General features: G+C 43.0%; 1 protein-coding gene across 10 annotated transcripts in view; it reads left to right on the forward strand.

Annotated features, from left to right (window-relative positions):
* FAM47E (family with sequence similarity 47 member E) overlaps positions 1 to 16,862 on the forward strand; it is a 40,790-nt gene that overhangs the window by 12,730 nt on the left and 11,198 nt on the right. For 3 of the 10 annotated variants that reach the window (XM_057309821.1, XM_044388161.3, XM_026509928.4), the window contains exons 5-7: positions 1,114 to 1,314; positions 6,176 to 6,331; positions 13,963 to 14,040. In XM_057309821.1, coding sequence (XP_057165804.1) covers positions 1,114 to 1,314; positions 6,176 to 6,331; positions 13,963 to 14,040 — 435 coding nt within the window. The other 7 variants (XR_008958467.1, XR_003319106.4, XM_026509929.4 and 4 more) reach the window with 7 other exon arrangements.

Here is a 16,862-nt window from a genome sequence, read left to right on the forward strand (position 1 = left end):
TTGCCCTCCTTCCAAGAACCCATTTAAATACCTAGTTGTGTTCTTGAGTCCCTGTCGATGTCTAATTCCTTAGGTTTTTCCTAGATTTAAGACCCACTAGGATTTGTAATCTTTTTTTCCCATTTTTTGAAAACATTAGTCGGTTTTAGCCAATGTATTATTTAGGATTATTTCATTGGAAACTGATTGACATATAATTCAGACTGGATTGAAGGAGGTAGGGGAACTATCCAGAGGTCCTAGGAGCTTCAGGTATAGCTAGATCTAGGTGCTAAGATGTTGTTAGGTGTTCTCTCATCTCTTGGCTGCTCTCTCTGTCTGAATCCATTTGTCTGACTCCAGTTTCAGGTGTGCAACATAGTGATTTGCCAGTTCTATGCATTAAGCTATAGTCACTGCAGTGTAGTTACTGTCACCATCTAACACTATTACAGTACCATTGATTGTATTCCTATGGTGTACCTTTTATCGCCATGACTTACTTATTCCATAACTAGAAAACTTTACCTCCCAATCCCCTTCCCCCGTTTCACCTATACCCCCAGCCACCTCCCTTCTGACAACCCCCAGCTTGTTCTCTGTATTAATGAATCTGTTTCTGTTTTCTTGTTTGTTTGTTCATTTGTTTTGTTGTTTAGATTCCACATATAGGTGAAGCTGTGTGGTATTTGTCTTTTTCTGTTTGTCTTATTTCACTTAGCATAATACTTTGGGTCCATCTATGTTGTCACAAATGGCAAGATCTCATTCTTTTTTATGGCTGAGTAATATTCCTCTGTGTGTGTGTGTGTGTGTGTGTGTGTGTGTGTGTGTGTGTGATGTATCACATCTTTATGAACTCAGAAGGCTGCATAGGATTAAACAGGCTGAAGTTTTCTCAGCCCATTAATTCCCTCAGGGACTCACTGCTTCCGGCTGGTCCTAAGTTGTCCCTTAATGCACTGACAAAGGCCTCCAGAACCCCAGTACTTCTTGTCCCCAGCGAATGCTGACTGAGCATTTTCTTTCTCTCCTCCAAACTGCCTCTTCTCTAGCCATAGTCAAATGCCTCCTTTAGATTAAAGAAGAATGTCACCATTTGTCCTTGATTCATGCAATGTGATATTCCTCCAGGGAAGTTCGAACATTGATGAAGAGTTCATCCTGAAGCAGTTTGACATCGGCTCTCAGAGCAAACCAAGCCTCGACGTGCCCCTCGCGATGAGGCTCAGCCAGGCTCCTCTGGAGCTCAAGAAGAGACGGGGCTTAGAGAAACTGCAGGGGCCACAGTTTTCCCAGAAACTGGACCATGAGCAGAAACACCAGAAACCACAGGTAATTGCCAAAAGGGGAGAAGAGTGAAAATCAAAGGAAATTAAGTTGCATTAAAATCTTAAATAGCCTTGAATTCTGGTACTTCAGGGGAGCCCTGGCCTTTTTCAGAAGAATTCTTGAATTTTTTTTTTTGGTGTTTAATAAATATTTGTTAAATCAATGAATATTTCATATACATAATAAAGCTAGTTATATAACCAAGGCACGCCTTTCAGCATTATTTTTTTAAAGATCTTATTTATTTATTTGAGAGAGCGTGCATGAGAGAGTGAGCACAAGCAGGGGGCAGAGGCAGAGGGAGAAGCAGACTCCCCACTGAGCCCGGCGTGGGGCTCCATCCCGGGACCCCGGGATCATGACCTGAGCTGAAGGCAGGCGCTCAACGGACTGAGCCCTCCCAGGCGTCTCCAGCATTATTGTTAATATCTGAATAGTCATTGTTATCTCTCTGTGTTTATATGTTGAAATCCTCTCTTTATGTGTTTAAATGTTGAAATTCTAACAGTTAATGGAAATACATATGAAAGTTTATTATTCCAGGAGTTAAATGCTGCAATTAATGATCATGAAAGTTGTTTATTCCTTATCCAAAGAATCCATGAATTCTGGGGGGTGTCTTATTGACCACAAACGGTCATTCTTGAGCACATGCTTGCTGATTATTAACAAATCGCTCCGTTTTTCAATACCACTTGCCCGTGAAGATAGAAGAACAAGGAAACAGAGGAGAAAAAGCATGCTGTGTTCCAAAGGGAAGTAGAATGGAGTTTTAAGTGCTTTTCCACTTTTCTACACGACCTACAGCTGCAAATACATATACACATAAATCAAATTGTATCAGTCCAACAACGGATTGTTTTTCAAGATTTTATTTATTTATTTGAGAGAGAGAGAGAGAGAGAGCAGGGAGGGAGAGAGAATCTCAGGCTGACTCTGGGCTGAGTGCAGAGCCCGACAGGGGGTTCGATCTCACAACCCTGATGCCATGACCTAAGCCAAAACCAACAGTAAGAAGCTCAACCAACTGAGCTACCCGAGTGCCCCAAGTCCAACAGCAGATTTAAATATGTAAGTGGTGGTCAGGGGTGGGGGTGGCAAAGTTCCTTTCTCTGAAAGTGAGAAACAATATACCATCTCTACCCTCTGGCTTCTACATGTGATCTTTGATACTAGATTTCTAACACTGAAACGTAGTAACTTTGTCCTTTCTATTTGAACACAGTCGACTGACTGTTTTTACATATGCGATATTTTCCATCCTTGGCTCTGTTGCATAAGGTTTACGAGAACTATGCACTCCAACGCTAATAGCAGCACTTTAAATTTTCCATTTGCTCCTCATCTTTCTAAAGCATAAAATGCAAAGTGATGTTGGACAGGCAAATTGTGTCCATCATACCCGAGGCCTGAACCACAGCTTGCCCTGAATCTGGGCTGAATCAAATTGCTCAGTTCCCTGTATGTACAAATCATTGCACAACTGCTGCTTTATAAGCCCTGGTGGTTATTGCCGAAATTGAACTTTTGACTGGCAGACAGAGGGCCACTATGTGAAAGCTCAAATACATTTCCATATGGTGTCGTATTCCTTCCAGCTGTAGGACCTCCTGTAACCCTGCTTCTGGTGTGGATCTGCTGGTGATTCATTCCTTCAGTTTTGTTTGTCTGAAAACATCCTTATTCTGCCTTCATTTTTAAAGGGATTTTTGTGGGTACGGAATTTGGATTCACAGTGTTTTGTTTGTTTTCAGTACTCTAAAGATGGTGTTCCGCCGCCTTCTTGCTTGTGTTGTTTCTGATGAGAAATTTAAGCCTTCCCTGTCTTTGTTTTTCTGGACGTGTGATTTCCCTTGGCTCCTTTAAAGATGTCTGTCACTGCTTGTGAGTCGTGTGATTATTCTACACACCTGTTACCTGGGGTTTGCTGAGCCTCTTTGATCCATGGGTTTATAGTTTACATCACATTTGGAAAATTTTGATCATTATGTCTTCAAAAAATGTTTTTGTCTCTCCCCGCTGCTCCGAGGACTTCAATTACATGCAATTAGGCTGCATGGGGATGTCTCACAGCTCACTGCTGTTCAGTTCGGGATTCTGTTTTCTCTCTGTGCTACGACTGCTGTCCTTACAGGTTCTGATCTGTTCTTTCTGCAAGGTCTAACCAGCCATCGATCCCCTCTAGTGTATTTTTCATCTCATACATTGTCATTTTCATTTCAAAAACTTTGACTTGAGGGGCGCCTGAGTGGCTCAGTCGGTTGGGCATCTGCCTTCAGCTCTGGTCATGATCTTGGGGTCCTGGGATTGAGCCCATGCTGGGTTCCCTTCTCAGCGGAGAGTCTGCTTCTCCTCCCTCTCCCTCTGTGCGTTCTCTCTCTCTGTCTCAAATAAATACATGCAATCTTAAAAAAAAAAAAAAAGAAAAGACAATGAGCTGGGGCAATCGTGGGGTTTATCTTCTTTGTTTCTTGTGTCTCAGGGATCACTGTACTTGTTATTTGATGTCTAGTGTCTTATAAGCCATTATATATGTATATATATTTATATTTATACTTATTTCTATTTTTTGGCTGCTGCATATGGGAGGGTAAATCGGATCTCTATTCCAGAAGTGGAAATCCGCATCTTTATTTTTGCCCCATATACTCTTGGGCCTGCTACATTGCTCTTTGGTCTTTAAAACTCTGAGCTTTCCCACAACCTTACCTGTGCTCACAATATTCTCTCTGCCTGAAGTGCCACATGGGAAGAGGAAGAGGGGCACTATACCTTCCTTTAGACCCAGGTCATATGCCGGTTTTTCCATGGAGACTTTTCAGGCCCCTTGATTGACATTCATTCATTCTTACTTCTAATCTCTCCCAGCAGTCTGTGCCCTACTGCAGCGTATCTCTCTTTGCCCTGACATTCATGCATCATTTGTCTATGCAAACCTTCAACAAACATTTCTGATTTTCTACTGCTATGTGCCAAAAAGTGCTGAGAACAAATGAAGAAGCAGAGACAAAGGCTTGTTTCCTCACTTAAGGAACTTACAGCCTAGTTGGGTCAACAAGTAAATGATTAATTATAATGAAATGATGTCATGGTTCATAGAGACATGGGAAGAAGTAATCGATTCCACCAAGCACAGGGTGAGGGTGGATTCAGTGAAGGCCTCACAGAAGAAATTATGTTTGTACTGAGTCTTGAAAGATTACTGGTCATGCAACAACATACCGTATTTCAGAACTCAGATCTGGAGTGTAACAGTAGCATAGATTTCATCCCCACCTTTTTTTTTCCCCTTCTCTTTCCTTCCACTCCCCCTGCTTGTGCGCTTACTCTTTCTTTCTCTGACAAATAAATAATGACAAATAAATAAATAAAATGTTTTTTAAAACATTTTAAAAACATTTTAAAAAATAGAAATAAACATCCTACAATGCATAGGACAGCACCCTCCCTGACCCCCCAACAAAGGATTATCCAGCTCAAAGTATCAATAATGCCAAGTTAATTCGACAAATATTATTGAGCACCTATTATGTCCAAAATACTGTTCTAGTTGCCAGAGGGTTGTATCCGGGAACAATCTCTGAAGCTTACATTTTAGAGGATGAAAGGAGAGGCAAGCAATCAGAAGAATACATAGCATATCAAATGGTGATACATACTGATAAGAAAAGCGAGGCAGGGAAGGAAGACAAGGAGTGTTGTGAGGTGGTTACAATTTTTAAGCAGCACGCTTGAAATAGAGGCAGCAAAATGCTGAATTCAGCTCTGAGAAGGGCTTTCCCTCCCCTCTGCTCTGTCCCATCCTGTCTGCTTTAGGTAAGGCGTACCTGACTTGACCCTAGAACGACCCACACATTCAGCCTCAGGTTTAAATGTGAGTGAGAAGAGAGAGGGGCAGAATCTTTGGGTTTCATATCTCTGCCTTGCTCATCGTGTGGGTATTACATCGACACTATCAGGCTATGATCCAACAGACCCCTTACCAGCCCTCATTTACTACTGAGGAATGGGAGAAAGAAAGGAGTGACATCTATTCTTCCTTCTCTTTCTCTCTTCCAATTAGAGGCAAGAGATTAGTGTTGGATAGCATACCTGTCGTTATTGCTGTTGTTGCATAGCATTTGATCAGAAGTAGTGTAGCATTAACAAGGATGAACACAGTGCTGGGCTCATAGTAAGTCTACAACTCATTGTTTTGGTTGGCTGAGTATTGGTGGTTTTGGGGGGATTTATTTATTTTAGAGAGAGAGAGATGGGGACCGTTTGTGAGCAGGGGGAGGGGCAGAGAAAGAGGAAGAGGAAGAGAAACAAACTCACCACTGAGCAGTGAGCCTGACATAGGGCTTGATCCCAGGACCCTGAGATCGCAACCTGAGCTGAAATCAAGAGTCGGATGCTTAACCGACTGAGCCACCCAGGTGCCCCAGTTGGCTCAGTATTGTTTAAGGTCATGACACTTCAGTGAAATATGTGATGTTGATGTGATATCGAGCTGCTTTATGTAACTTTCCCCTTTAATCTTTCCTACAACCCTATGGAGTGGATACTGTTATCTCCATTTTACAGATGAAGCATGAAGTAATTTGCCCGTGGACTTATAGCTATGAAGTAGGGGAGGCTGGATTTGAACCTGTGTTTGTCTAAGTCCAAAGGCCATACTTAACCATCCCATTATTTTCTCGTTCATGAACTTTTCATGCTACCTTTGTAAACCAAAGCATACTGAAGCTTCATAAAATACTTTGGCAAGGATCAATCATAAGCTAAAAATTAATGTTACTGTTTTCATAAGCTAAATCTTCGATTTATTGAAATGACAAACATAAAAAATGAATGAAATTGGGAATTACGTTATTTTTTGTAGAATCCTCATAAACCAAAGTGTGTGAAGATGAGGTATGGAGCATGGTATCTGGACACCAAGTTGTGGAAAAAGCAAAGAGCAGATGAACCTTTGGTTGACCCCAAGGGCTCATGCAAAGCTCAAGATGAGAATTTAAAAAAGGAGCTGCAGGAACAGGTATGCGTATATGCTGAGATTCGCCCATCTGATCTAAAGGTTATCACAGTGCCCCTCGTAGCTCATATTGAAGCCAGAGTCTCTGGCTGAAACATAGGCTCCAGAAAGTCTTACAGCGCACGTGCTGACCTCCGCAGTGAGAAAGCCAAGCCATTATATAGGGTTACGCATACACACATTGTATGTCTAATAAGTAAGACTTGGAACCTCCTGGCTTTGTGGTAGACACTATGTCTCTAAAGATGGGACAACCACTCCGTATTCCTAGCATTCTTGGAACAATTAATTCTATGGATAAATTGGCTGTTCAAAGGGTGGTGTGACCTGGTAGGACCACCTCCGACCTCAGAATAGATATAACATCATGGGTTCTCTTTGAGTAACTAAATGTGAAGCTTGTTTTTTGGTCAGCAATGGATGAATGTTAAGGAATTGGAAATTGCACTCGGGAAACGTCTTTATGCAGCTCAGCAGAGTTGGTGGGCCTGCCTGAGAGAAAAGGGGCAAAGGTTAAGAAGCACTGGTAGATGCCACAAAGCAACAAACACACGTAACAAGGATGTGCTCTAATTTTACTGCAAATAAACTCTGTGCCTGCCCAACTCCTGCGTACGAGAGCCTAGCAGATGGAAGAGATTCACTGTAGTCCTGGGAATTTGGAAATAATGATGCAACACTTGACAGAGCTCTGATAAGAATACTTGTGAAACTGTTCCTTTTATAGCAGGTCCAAAACTTCTCCCAGATAATGATGTGAAAACACTTTGGAAAAGAGTAAAATGCTGTACGAATTTGCCTACTCATTCATTCAGTAATCACTCATTAAGTGCCTCCTTTAGATTGGGAAGCTGAGACAGGAAGGATGGTCGTTTTTATCTTTTCTAGTGGTGGGTATGAAATTCTTATTTTCAGATGTGGGGTATGACACAAATTTCTGAGCACAAGATGCTTATATAAGCCTATAAATAATGTAAATAATGTTCAGTAGAATTTCTTGGTGTATGGTTTTTGGAGCAAAATATCTAACTTTCTGTGAATTTAATACATAACATAAAACTATTCCAGTTGCACCTAAAAAATAATAAAACATGAATGAACAATTCTCAATGAACTAAATATTGAAAAACAAAAATAGTTGCAAAATGTATTGTTTTATGGTGTCTTAGAATTTCTCTTTTTAGAAATATATTCCTAAAGACTAATTCTTAAAAGGCTTAAGGAATTTTACAAAAATATTCCATTTTGATGGCAAAATTGAGTAAAGATGTTTGCCAAAATGGTGACAATAAGCTCATGAGAACGAAGTAATGTTTAGATTTTGGCAATATGGTCATATATTATAGTAAAAGATTATTTATCAGACAGCTTAGACACAGGCAGGAGTCAAAACAATGGGGTTGTTCCATCGTGATGTTTATAAATCACACTCTGTAATTCATGAAGATTGAATTACCCTGTGTGCTTTAGCTGCACTTGACTATGGCACCCCAATTCCTAAGACACAGGAGCGGTGGGATGCTGATAGAGGGCAGTCACTGTGATGCCATGGCTATCTTGCTGGGAACACATGAGTTCTGTCTGTTCTTGGTTGAGTTCATTTGGAAGCTGAAATGGTATTAAAGAACTGAGTTACAATGACATAAACTTATCTACCCAACTTTTAAATTCAAATAAACGAAAGGTAAAACCAAAAGGATACATAAATACCCCAAAGATGTTGCGACTGGATCGAATCGTTTCTGATTGTCATGCCCTTTGAAGTTAAAATCTATTAAAGAACAAAATTCAACCAAGTAAATTTAATTGGTGTAATTAGCCCTATTCAGTGACTCATGAATTGGGCACCATCCTGTCTAACAAATAGAAGTGTGCTCCAGGGAGTTGTATAAAAGGGAAGGCTTTTATAGGCAGACATGGCGTGGGTCAAGGAAATTATTGCAAAAGAAAAGAGTGTTCCAGGCAAGGTCACCTTTCTTAGGCAGAAGGGCAGGGATCTTATGCAGAGTACCTCGCTGGTGCTCATCAGGAAATTCCAGACTGACTGGTTTAAAATTCCACTCGTGGGACAGGCTGAAACTGCAATTAGATTAGGTATTAAGTCTCGGTGGGGCTTAACATAAGTGACTCCGTTTTGGACCTGTGGTTTCTTTTTAATTATTCCCCTGCCCCCTTCATCAAACTGTGAGCTGCACTGAGAGGTGTGATAAAAATTGAAGACATCGGTGCCGCTCTCAGCTGATGGTCTGTGTTCTAAAAGCTTTTGTTGATCCTGTTTCTTTTGATGAATTGCTGTGGTGTTCACAGGTTGCGACATCAGGCTCACGGTTTTTTAGCCAGTCATTCTCTTCGTCTCTTTTTTGATATTCCAGTCTTTGGGAGATCATTTGCTTGGTGATAAGCGGCTACAAACATGCATTCCAAGCTTTTGAGATAATGGGACACACCAGAGAGATTATTACGGTAACTATAAGCAGGATCATTCCGAATGTTTGGAGTGCACTTTGGAACCATGGTCCCTGAGACCAAACCAATCAAAGAATGACCCAGTTGTAAGAGTCACCCTTTAGGGGCGCCTGGGTGGCACAGTGGTTAGGCATCTGCCTTCGGCTCAGGGCGTGATCCCGGCGTGATGGGATCGAGCCCCACATCAGGCTCCTCCACTGGGAGCCTGCTTCTTCCTCTCCCACTCCCCCTGCTTGTGTTCCCTCTCTCGCTGGCTGTCTCTCTCTCTGTCAAATAAATAAATAAAAATCTTTAAAAAAAAAAATAGAGTCACCCTTTAAGCCAAGTGGCTTGCTCAGTGATGTTATGTAACCGAGTTTCAGCTTCCCCAGAAGTGTTAATCCAGGTGCAGCAGGTGGTGTTGGCCATAGCACAGACGCCTCTTTGCTCAGCCGAAAGATAATCCTGTTATCAAGAACAACTTGGGCCAGAAAGTCTAAGGATCTTTGCTGGGCAGCTAGTGTCTTAGCAATGGAATCTGCAATGTCTCCAGGAGTTAAGAAGTTTCTGATCATAGTCTCATTTGTATTTACTCCTACACCAGAGGTCAGTCAGGTTTTTAGTGCATATGGGAAGAGAATAGCCTAGTCTGAAATAAAAAGTCATCCTAAATGCCTGACAAAGATGGGTCCTGCTGGTGAGATCTCTCGGGGAGTGGGGGCAGATCTGATCTTGATAGACACGGGGATGCGGGGGTGCAAATATACAAAGATCCACATAAGTAAATGTGTCTACTTAGGTACCTCTTCTAAGCAGGAGTCAACTGTAGCTTGTGGTGACATGGGGATATAGGAGAAATTGGTCCCAGGAAGGACCGAGGGTCTCTTGCATCATGACGAATCCAGTAATCTGCCAAGTTTGCCTCCCTTAGCAATGGACTGAGAGATACAGAGGATGGAATTATCCCTCCTGGCCAATGTTAGAGTAATGAAAAGAAAAGAAGAAGGGGTTTCGTGTTTAGTCAAAGTATGAAGTGTGAATCCGTGCCTCGGGTAGAAGCAGTCTATTTGGCGCCAGGTACTTCTCTTCCTCATCTATGTGATTCAGGTCTCCAGCATCTGTAGAGGAAGGAGCAGAGGTCAAGTGGAGCCTTCTTAGCGGTGGGGTGTGTATCCAGGGCTCAGCGCCCTCTGGTTTTGTAGCAGCGTCAGTGGTCAGGAGTATCTGGTAGGATCCCTTCTAATGGGGCTCCAGGGCTGTCTTCCTCTGGTGATGCTTCGGGAATACCCAGTCACCAGGCTCTAGACTGTGGCCTTGAATTGGGATCAGATTAAATCTTCTTTAATCTGTTGACGATATGCTTGAGCGTCAGACAGGAAAGAGTTGCAGTAGCTGGTCATCCTGGCACGAGATAACGAGGGACCAGCAGAAGGTTGTAGGAGACACTGGTCTGCCAGTGACTATCTCCTATGGACTGAGTTTGTGTTTCCCAAAGGGGCTGCTGCAAACAGTTAGGAAGACCAAAAGCAATACCTTAAGCCAGGGGAGTCCAGTGATTTCAGCAAGTTTAGAAATTAAGTTTGAGGATCCTATTAGTCCTCTCAACCTCGCCTGATGATTCTGAGTGATAAAGGCAATGATAATTCCAAAGTTTGCAAGGTTTTCATTAAGCCTCATGTGATTTGCCAAGTGAAGTGGGTGCCTTGATGGCTGGAGATTGTGGAAGATATCCCCCAGGTGGGAAACACGTTCTCTGACAGTTTCTTTGCCATAGTGGGGACTGCAGCCTTGCGGCAGGGGAAGGCTTCAACGCATCCGGAAAGCACACGCAGTAACAGAACAGATCGATAACCCACGCGAAGGGGCAGTTGAACGAAGTCTGGCTGCAGGTGTTCCCAGGGTCCAGGGAGAGGAGTCTGAGGCCTTTGGAGACAAAAACAGTTTCTCTGGGATTGTGAACCGGCTGGTCAGACATTGCTGCAGGCTGTCTGCGCAGTTTTAGAGACGTCTCCCTGCCCAGTGTCAGTTCATAATTTGAGCTCATCTTAAATGCCCTGTGGGGGGTTCGGTAATGCAAAAACCAAAGAGTGGGCTTTGTCAGGGAACCAGCAAGAACTAAGCAGCTGTTGAGTTTCCCATAGCCCCAGTAGTTTACCATCTTAATTTCTGATTCAGGCGCAAGACGGTTGCCGTGTTACAAGGAGAGCAGGATAGCCACAGTCTGGCGAGGAGGGGTCATTTTTTTGCAAAAGCAGTATGGATTTCATCCCCATGTGCCCAGTCTTTATAGACTACTTGCTTCTGCCTTTGCACGAAAGTCGGCCAGGGCATTTCCCTGAGGCCGAGGTTTCGATCTTGCAGCGTGAGCTTCAGTCGGAACGCCAGCAATTTCAGGAGGTAAGAGACTAGCCGTAAGGTCATTTCCCTGTTGCGCATTTTTGACTGAGTCCCAGAGGACATAAGAAAGCCCTTTTGTTTCTGTAACGTCCGTTAATCATGGACGACCCCGAAGGCATGCTGGCTATCAGTATAGATACTAAGTTTGTCCTCCTGAGAGCTGGCGCGCTCGGTAAGGGCTGGGAGCTCTGTCTCTTGCGGGGATGGAGCTTAGGGAAGGCTTGCTCTTTCGAGTAGGTCATCTTGGGCAGTAATAGCACAGCCAGCTTGAAAATCCCCTTTTTCATTTCTGCGGTATGACCCATCCACGAAGATTAGATCAGGAGTAGTTAAAGGAGTTCCCCATAAATCAGGATGTGCTATCACAAAACGGGACATGAGTACCTTGTAGTCACAGACTTCCTTCCTCAGGTAGGGTAGTAACGTAGCAGGTTTAAGGGTGTTGCAACGTTTAAGGCACGGAGTAGGCTGTGAGCGCAGAAGGATCTCTTAGGGAGTTAGTCTGCCTGCAAGAAAGGTTGAGTCGATTCTGAGTTAAGAAGACTTTGGACGGTGTGCGGAATTTGCAAATAAACATCATTTCCTAGGGTCAAATCTGATGAGACCGCCCCTCGCTGTGACTGTAGCCTTGAGACCGCTGCGACAGGTGGGAGCAACTGAACCGGGCCGTGTGCTGTACTAGGTAATCGGCTTCTGTTCACCGCCTTGCTCTTAAGCCAGCGTTCCCAGGGCTTGATTACCTCTTTCCCACACAAACCAGGTGGAAGATTTTGCAGTTAGGCGGCCCCAAGACAGGCGGTCCTTACAGTGCTTGTCTCCAGTCTCCTGAAAGCCTGCTCACGTTTGTCTTCCCAAGAAAAGTGTTCAGGGACTGAAATGTTCGTAAGTTCATAGAGTGGGGTAGCTAATAGCAAAAAATTAGGAGCGCGTCGTCTGCAATAACCAGTCAAGCCAAAGTCATCCCCAAATCTCTCACCTAGTCGTGGGCGTAGGAAATTCCCAGATTAACTTAATTCTCTTGGGAGATCGCTGAAGTCCTTCAGGGCTTAGATAATGACCCAGATAACGAACAGTGTCTAGAGATAATTGTAATTTTTTCGTAGAGACTGTGCCTTTTCAGCTAACTGCTCTAGCATATAAATGGAAGCATTTCTGGACTCCTCTTGGGAGGCTGAAAGTAGCAAGTGGTCATCTACATATTGCAAAAGGGTGGATTTCCTGGAGAACTGAAGTGTTGCTTAAATCTTGGTGAAGGGCTGGAGAGCAGAAGAGGCCTCATGAGCAGCTCGCCTAACAAATAGAAGGGCACACCAAGGACTTTTATAGAACGGAAGGCTTTTATAGGCAGAAATGGGGTGCGATAAGGAGGTTATTAGCAAAAGAGAAGAAAGGCTTGTGGTAGGCAAGGTCACCTCCCTTAGAGGGAAAGCCTGGTGATCTTACGCAGACCACTGGCTAGTACTCATCAGGAAATTCCAGACTGGTTTAAAATCCCGCCCCTGGGAAAGAAAGCTGAACCAACAGTTAGATTAGGTATTAAATCTTGGTGGGGCTTAATAGAAGTGACTCCATTTGGGGCCTGTTGTTCCTTTTTAACAGATCGAAAAATTATGGGCATATTGTCAAGGGGAAAAAACACTCATGTCTTGGTCTACTACTCTCAATCCTGGTCACCAAATGTGTCAGGTCTTTTTTCTCCACACCAAGCAATTCTCTGATTCTCCAGACACCAGCTGAGTGTCCTACAATTTAACTCAAGTCTGCCACTGTCCGCCTGGTGTTGGCATCAGACCTGACAGGGTAAGGGCTCAGTTTCGCAACCCTGCCCCCACTTCTGATGCCAGTCGCAAATCAGGTTCTCACCTGTGCTTCTGACCAACCAGCTATGCGTTAGAGGTCCCCACACCTCCTCCTCGGGTTCTGTCATCTGCTCGAAGGACTCAGGGAAACAGCTTACTTACTAGATAATGGGTTTATTAAGAAGGCTATAACCTGAGAATAGCCAAATGCTCGGAGCAAGGTATATGGAAAGGGGTGCAGAGCTCCTGTGCCCCAGCTGAGCACACCACCCTCCCAAAACCTCCACATGGTCACCAACCTGGGAAGCTCCCTGAACCTTGTCCTTTTGGGCTTTTATGGCGGCTTTAATAGGTAGGCACGATTGGTTACATCATTGGTCATCCGTGATTAATTCAGCCAGAGATTGCAGGATGGAGCCAAAAGTTCCAACCCTGTCCTCACGGGGTTGTTTCGTCTGGCAACCACCCTGTGGCTCACTCAGGGCTTTCCAAAAATCACCTTGTTAACATAATCTCTGTTGTGGGTACAAGGGGCTAGTTATGAATAACGAAGATTTCTCCTTCTGCCTTTGTGGCTCTTATCACTCGGGCAATTGCAATGTTTTAGGAACTCTGTGCCAGGAATGGGAAGAAGACCAAATGTATATAGTTCTTATTAAAAATCACAGGATCACACTTGTTAATCTCAAATCGGTTAGAGTCCAGCCATCTGGGTTTAATAATTGTCTAATTGCTAAAAAGTGTTGCTTCTCCTTAATACAAGGGTCTGAGAAAAGGGTAGGGAAAGGAGAGAAAGTTGGTCATCTTTTGAAGGCCTTTACATTCAGCAACTCATGAACGTTACCTATACATACACTCACAGAAGAGAAGGAAGTGATTTAAAATGAGGTACTTTATACAGAGCTGACTGCTTTCAATTAGGACAAGCGTGGAATCAAACTTCTGACAGCTGGTTTTGGTTTTGTTTTTGTTTTGATGCGGGTCCTCTTTTAGGAGGAGTTACTTGCGGACCTTCATGGAACCACTGCCTTTAAGGATTTCATTCTAAGCAGGGGCTACGAGATGCCAAGTGTGAGTAAAGGGTCATTTCAGAACGACTGGCTGAGGGGCTCACAGTTGTTGATGGGACGGGGTCAGCACCCTACCGAAAGCAAAATACAGTTGGCTCTTGAACAAGACGGGCTTAAACTATGCAGGTCCACTTATACGTGAATTTTCTTTTTTTTATAAATACAGTACAATACTGGAAATGTATTTTCTCTTATAATTTTCTTAATAACACTTTTTCTCTAGCTTACTTTACTTCTTCTTTACTAGCTTACTTACTTACTTCTTCTCTCTTACTTTAATGTAAGAAGACAGTATGTAATATATATAACATACAAAATATATGTTAATCAACTGTTTATATTATCAGGAAGGCTTCTGGTCAACAACATAGACTATTAGTAAAGTTTTTGGGGAGTCAAAACTTATACATGGATTTTCAATTGACTGTGGGGGGGGGTGTGCCCCTAACTCCTGTAGTATATTGTTCAAGGGCCAACCGTACTTTTCATAGCAGGACTCAGGCCCCTGGAAGAAAGGGCATGCTTTTCCCTAGACAAAGGCCCGGAGATAGGATTTGGCTTTTGCTTTTTTTTTATTCTGCTTATTTGATTTCTGCTGTCAGAGGTGCTGTCTTCCTGCTGACTCACCTGCCTTGAGTTTGGCCTTAATGGGACCAAAGTGAAAGGGGCCTATGTGCAGGGTGTGTACCTTGCAAACTCTGTCACTCAAACACTCTGAAGTCTCTAGAAAGTCTGAGTGTCTTTTACTTCCACATCTAAGGACAAAGAACTGTGGCTTGGGTCAGGACGCAATGGAATTGAGATTTACAATAGTGTTGTACTATGGGGTCAGCCTTCTGTGGAAACAGAACAGGGCAAAAGTTCACTTTCTGGGGGCCCACCAGTATCTTCCGTGTTTTCCCCACTTTTTCTTACCCCCCCATCTAGTTTCCCCTCTCTTAACTTGTAAAGCTAGCCCCAGCTGCCTCCCATGTGGAGCGGCCACTGTTGGAAGGCCACGTGCCACGTAGGTGGGGTGGGCGGTTGGCAGAGCAGACCATTTTTAGCAGGAGGGCCTCAGAGCCTAGAGTTCTGTGCCCAGACCAGCCCTGTCACCACAGCAAGAAACCAGCTAGCCAGGCTGCCCAAGTCGTAGCTGTGAAGTCATGCATTTATCCGGTGTCCTCCATGTGCACATCCCATGTGTCTTTAGGAAGCCGTGCAGCCGACATGAAGTTCTCGGGAAATGCAATACTGGATTTCTTCTTTTCCATGAATCACAGAACTAACTAGCTTATTCTTTTGGCAAATAAATATATTGATCAAGCTCAGATCCAGACTGGTCTCAAAGTTAATGTGAGGGGAAGTCTAGAGTATGAGGTAGAGAGGGGTGAAAGACTCCATGACAGGACTGGGATGAAATATTGTCCTTCAGCCTTGAGCACCAATAATAGGCCTGTGAGATATAGTGAACACAGTCATACACATGTATGTATATAACTGCCTAAGCCCTATATGAGGTCACATAAATATATATTTACATGTATGATATGATATTTTTTAAAGATTTATTTATTTTAGAGAGAGAGAGAGAGCACATGCAGGAGGCAGAGGGAGAGGGAGAGAATCCTGAGGAGACTCCCACTGACATGGGGCTCAATTTCATGACTCTAAGATCATGACCTGAGCTGAAAATGAGTTGGATACTCAGCCGACTGAGCCACCCAGACACCTCTATGTTTATTATATTTTATCTAATTACCGAATTGTATATATTATGTATTTTACAGCATATGTAAATATACTTAAGCATAAATGTAATTATGTGATATACGTGTGTGTATATATATAAATGTGTATATATATTCCTCCTGCCAAGGACCATATATATAGGATGTGTGTGTGTATCTATCTATCCATCCATCTATCCATCTATCTATCTCCTCGTTCGCTGCTACAATAATTTAATTCTGTCTTAACATTTTTAGTGGCAGAACACTTGTTAAAAAAAATTTTGATTTGTCCCATGTTGGTTTAATCCGTTTCATTAAGGAACATTTAGTTCAATTTTGGGCAAAAAGAAGCATGCCTGACACACTGGCTATACTCTTTCAGCTGCATTAACTAGAGAGAGAGGATGCCCCTGACTACAGCGGGGTCCTCTGAGAACACCTGTCATTCAAAACCCTGGAATATATTTTCTTCCTTTATTCTTACATCCTATATCCTCTGTTTTCTCAAATTTTCAACTAAAAGGGAGGAGGAAATTTATTTTATATATCTATTTAATATATACATTATTTATTTTCAATATAGGTCATTACTTATTTAAATATAAATACATATGTGTGTATTTGTGTACATATCCATATATATCAACACTCATTCTCTTTCTTCACGTGAGGTCTGTGTACACTGTACATACACATTCATATGTGTTATATATATGTTACATGAGCACAGGTACTTTATGCACATTCCAGTGTTTGCTGCTGGATCACCTGCTCTATTCATTACCCTCAGCTTCTTTCTGTCTGCTACACAGATGGGTCCCAGGTTTTTAATAGAAGGGATGAGCAACACAAGGCTTTGCTGAGCTGAGCTGGGCTGGACTTGGGCACAGAACAAATGGGAATTAGATCTAGGTGTTTCCGATGCTGTACAACTACCTTCCAAAGCCGCACCTTTATCGTGGCCAATTATCAACATGAGATTCCGAGTACTAGCGGGATATGTGTCGGAGTGTGAGATTGTGAATTTGGGTGTGGTAGTGGTTGTGGGCAGGACTGTACAATGTTTGCTTGCCACTCTAATGAAGGTTAACTCTTTTCTTTCTTTTTTTTT

This window comes from Ursus arctos, unplaced genomic scaffold (genome assembly GCF_023065955.2).
Source record: "Ursus arctos isolate Adak ecotype North America unplaced genomic scaffold, UrsArc2.0 scaffold_9, whole genome shotgun sequence".
NCBI lineage: Eukaryota > Metazoa > Chordata > Mammalia > Carnivora > Ursidae > Ursus > Ursus arctos.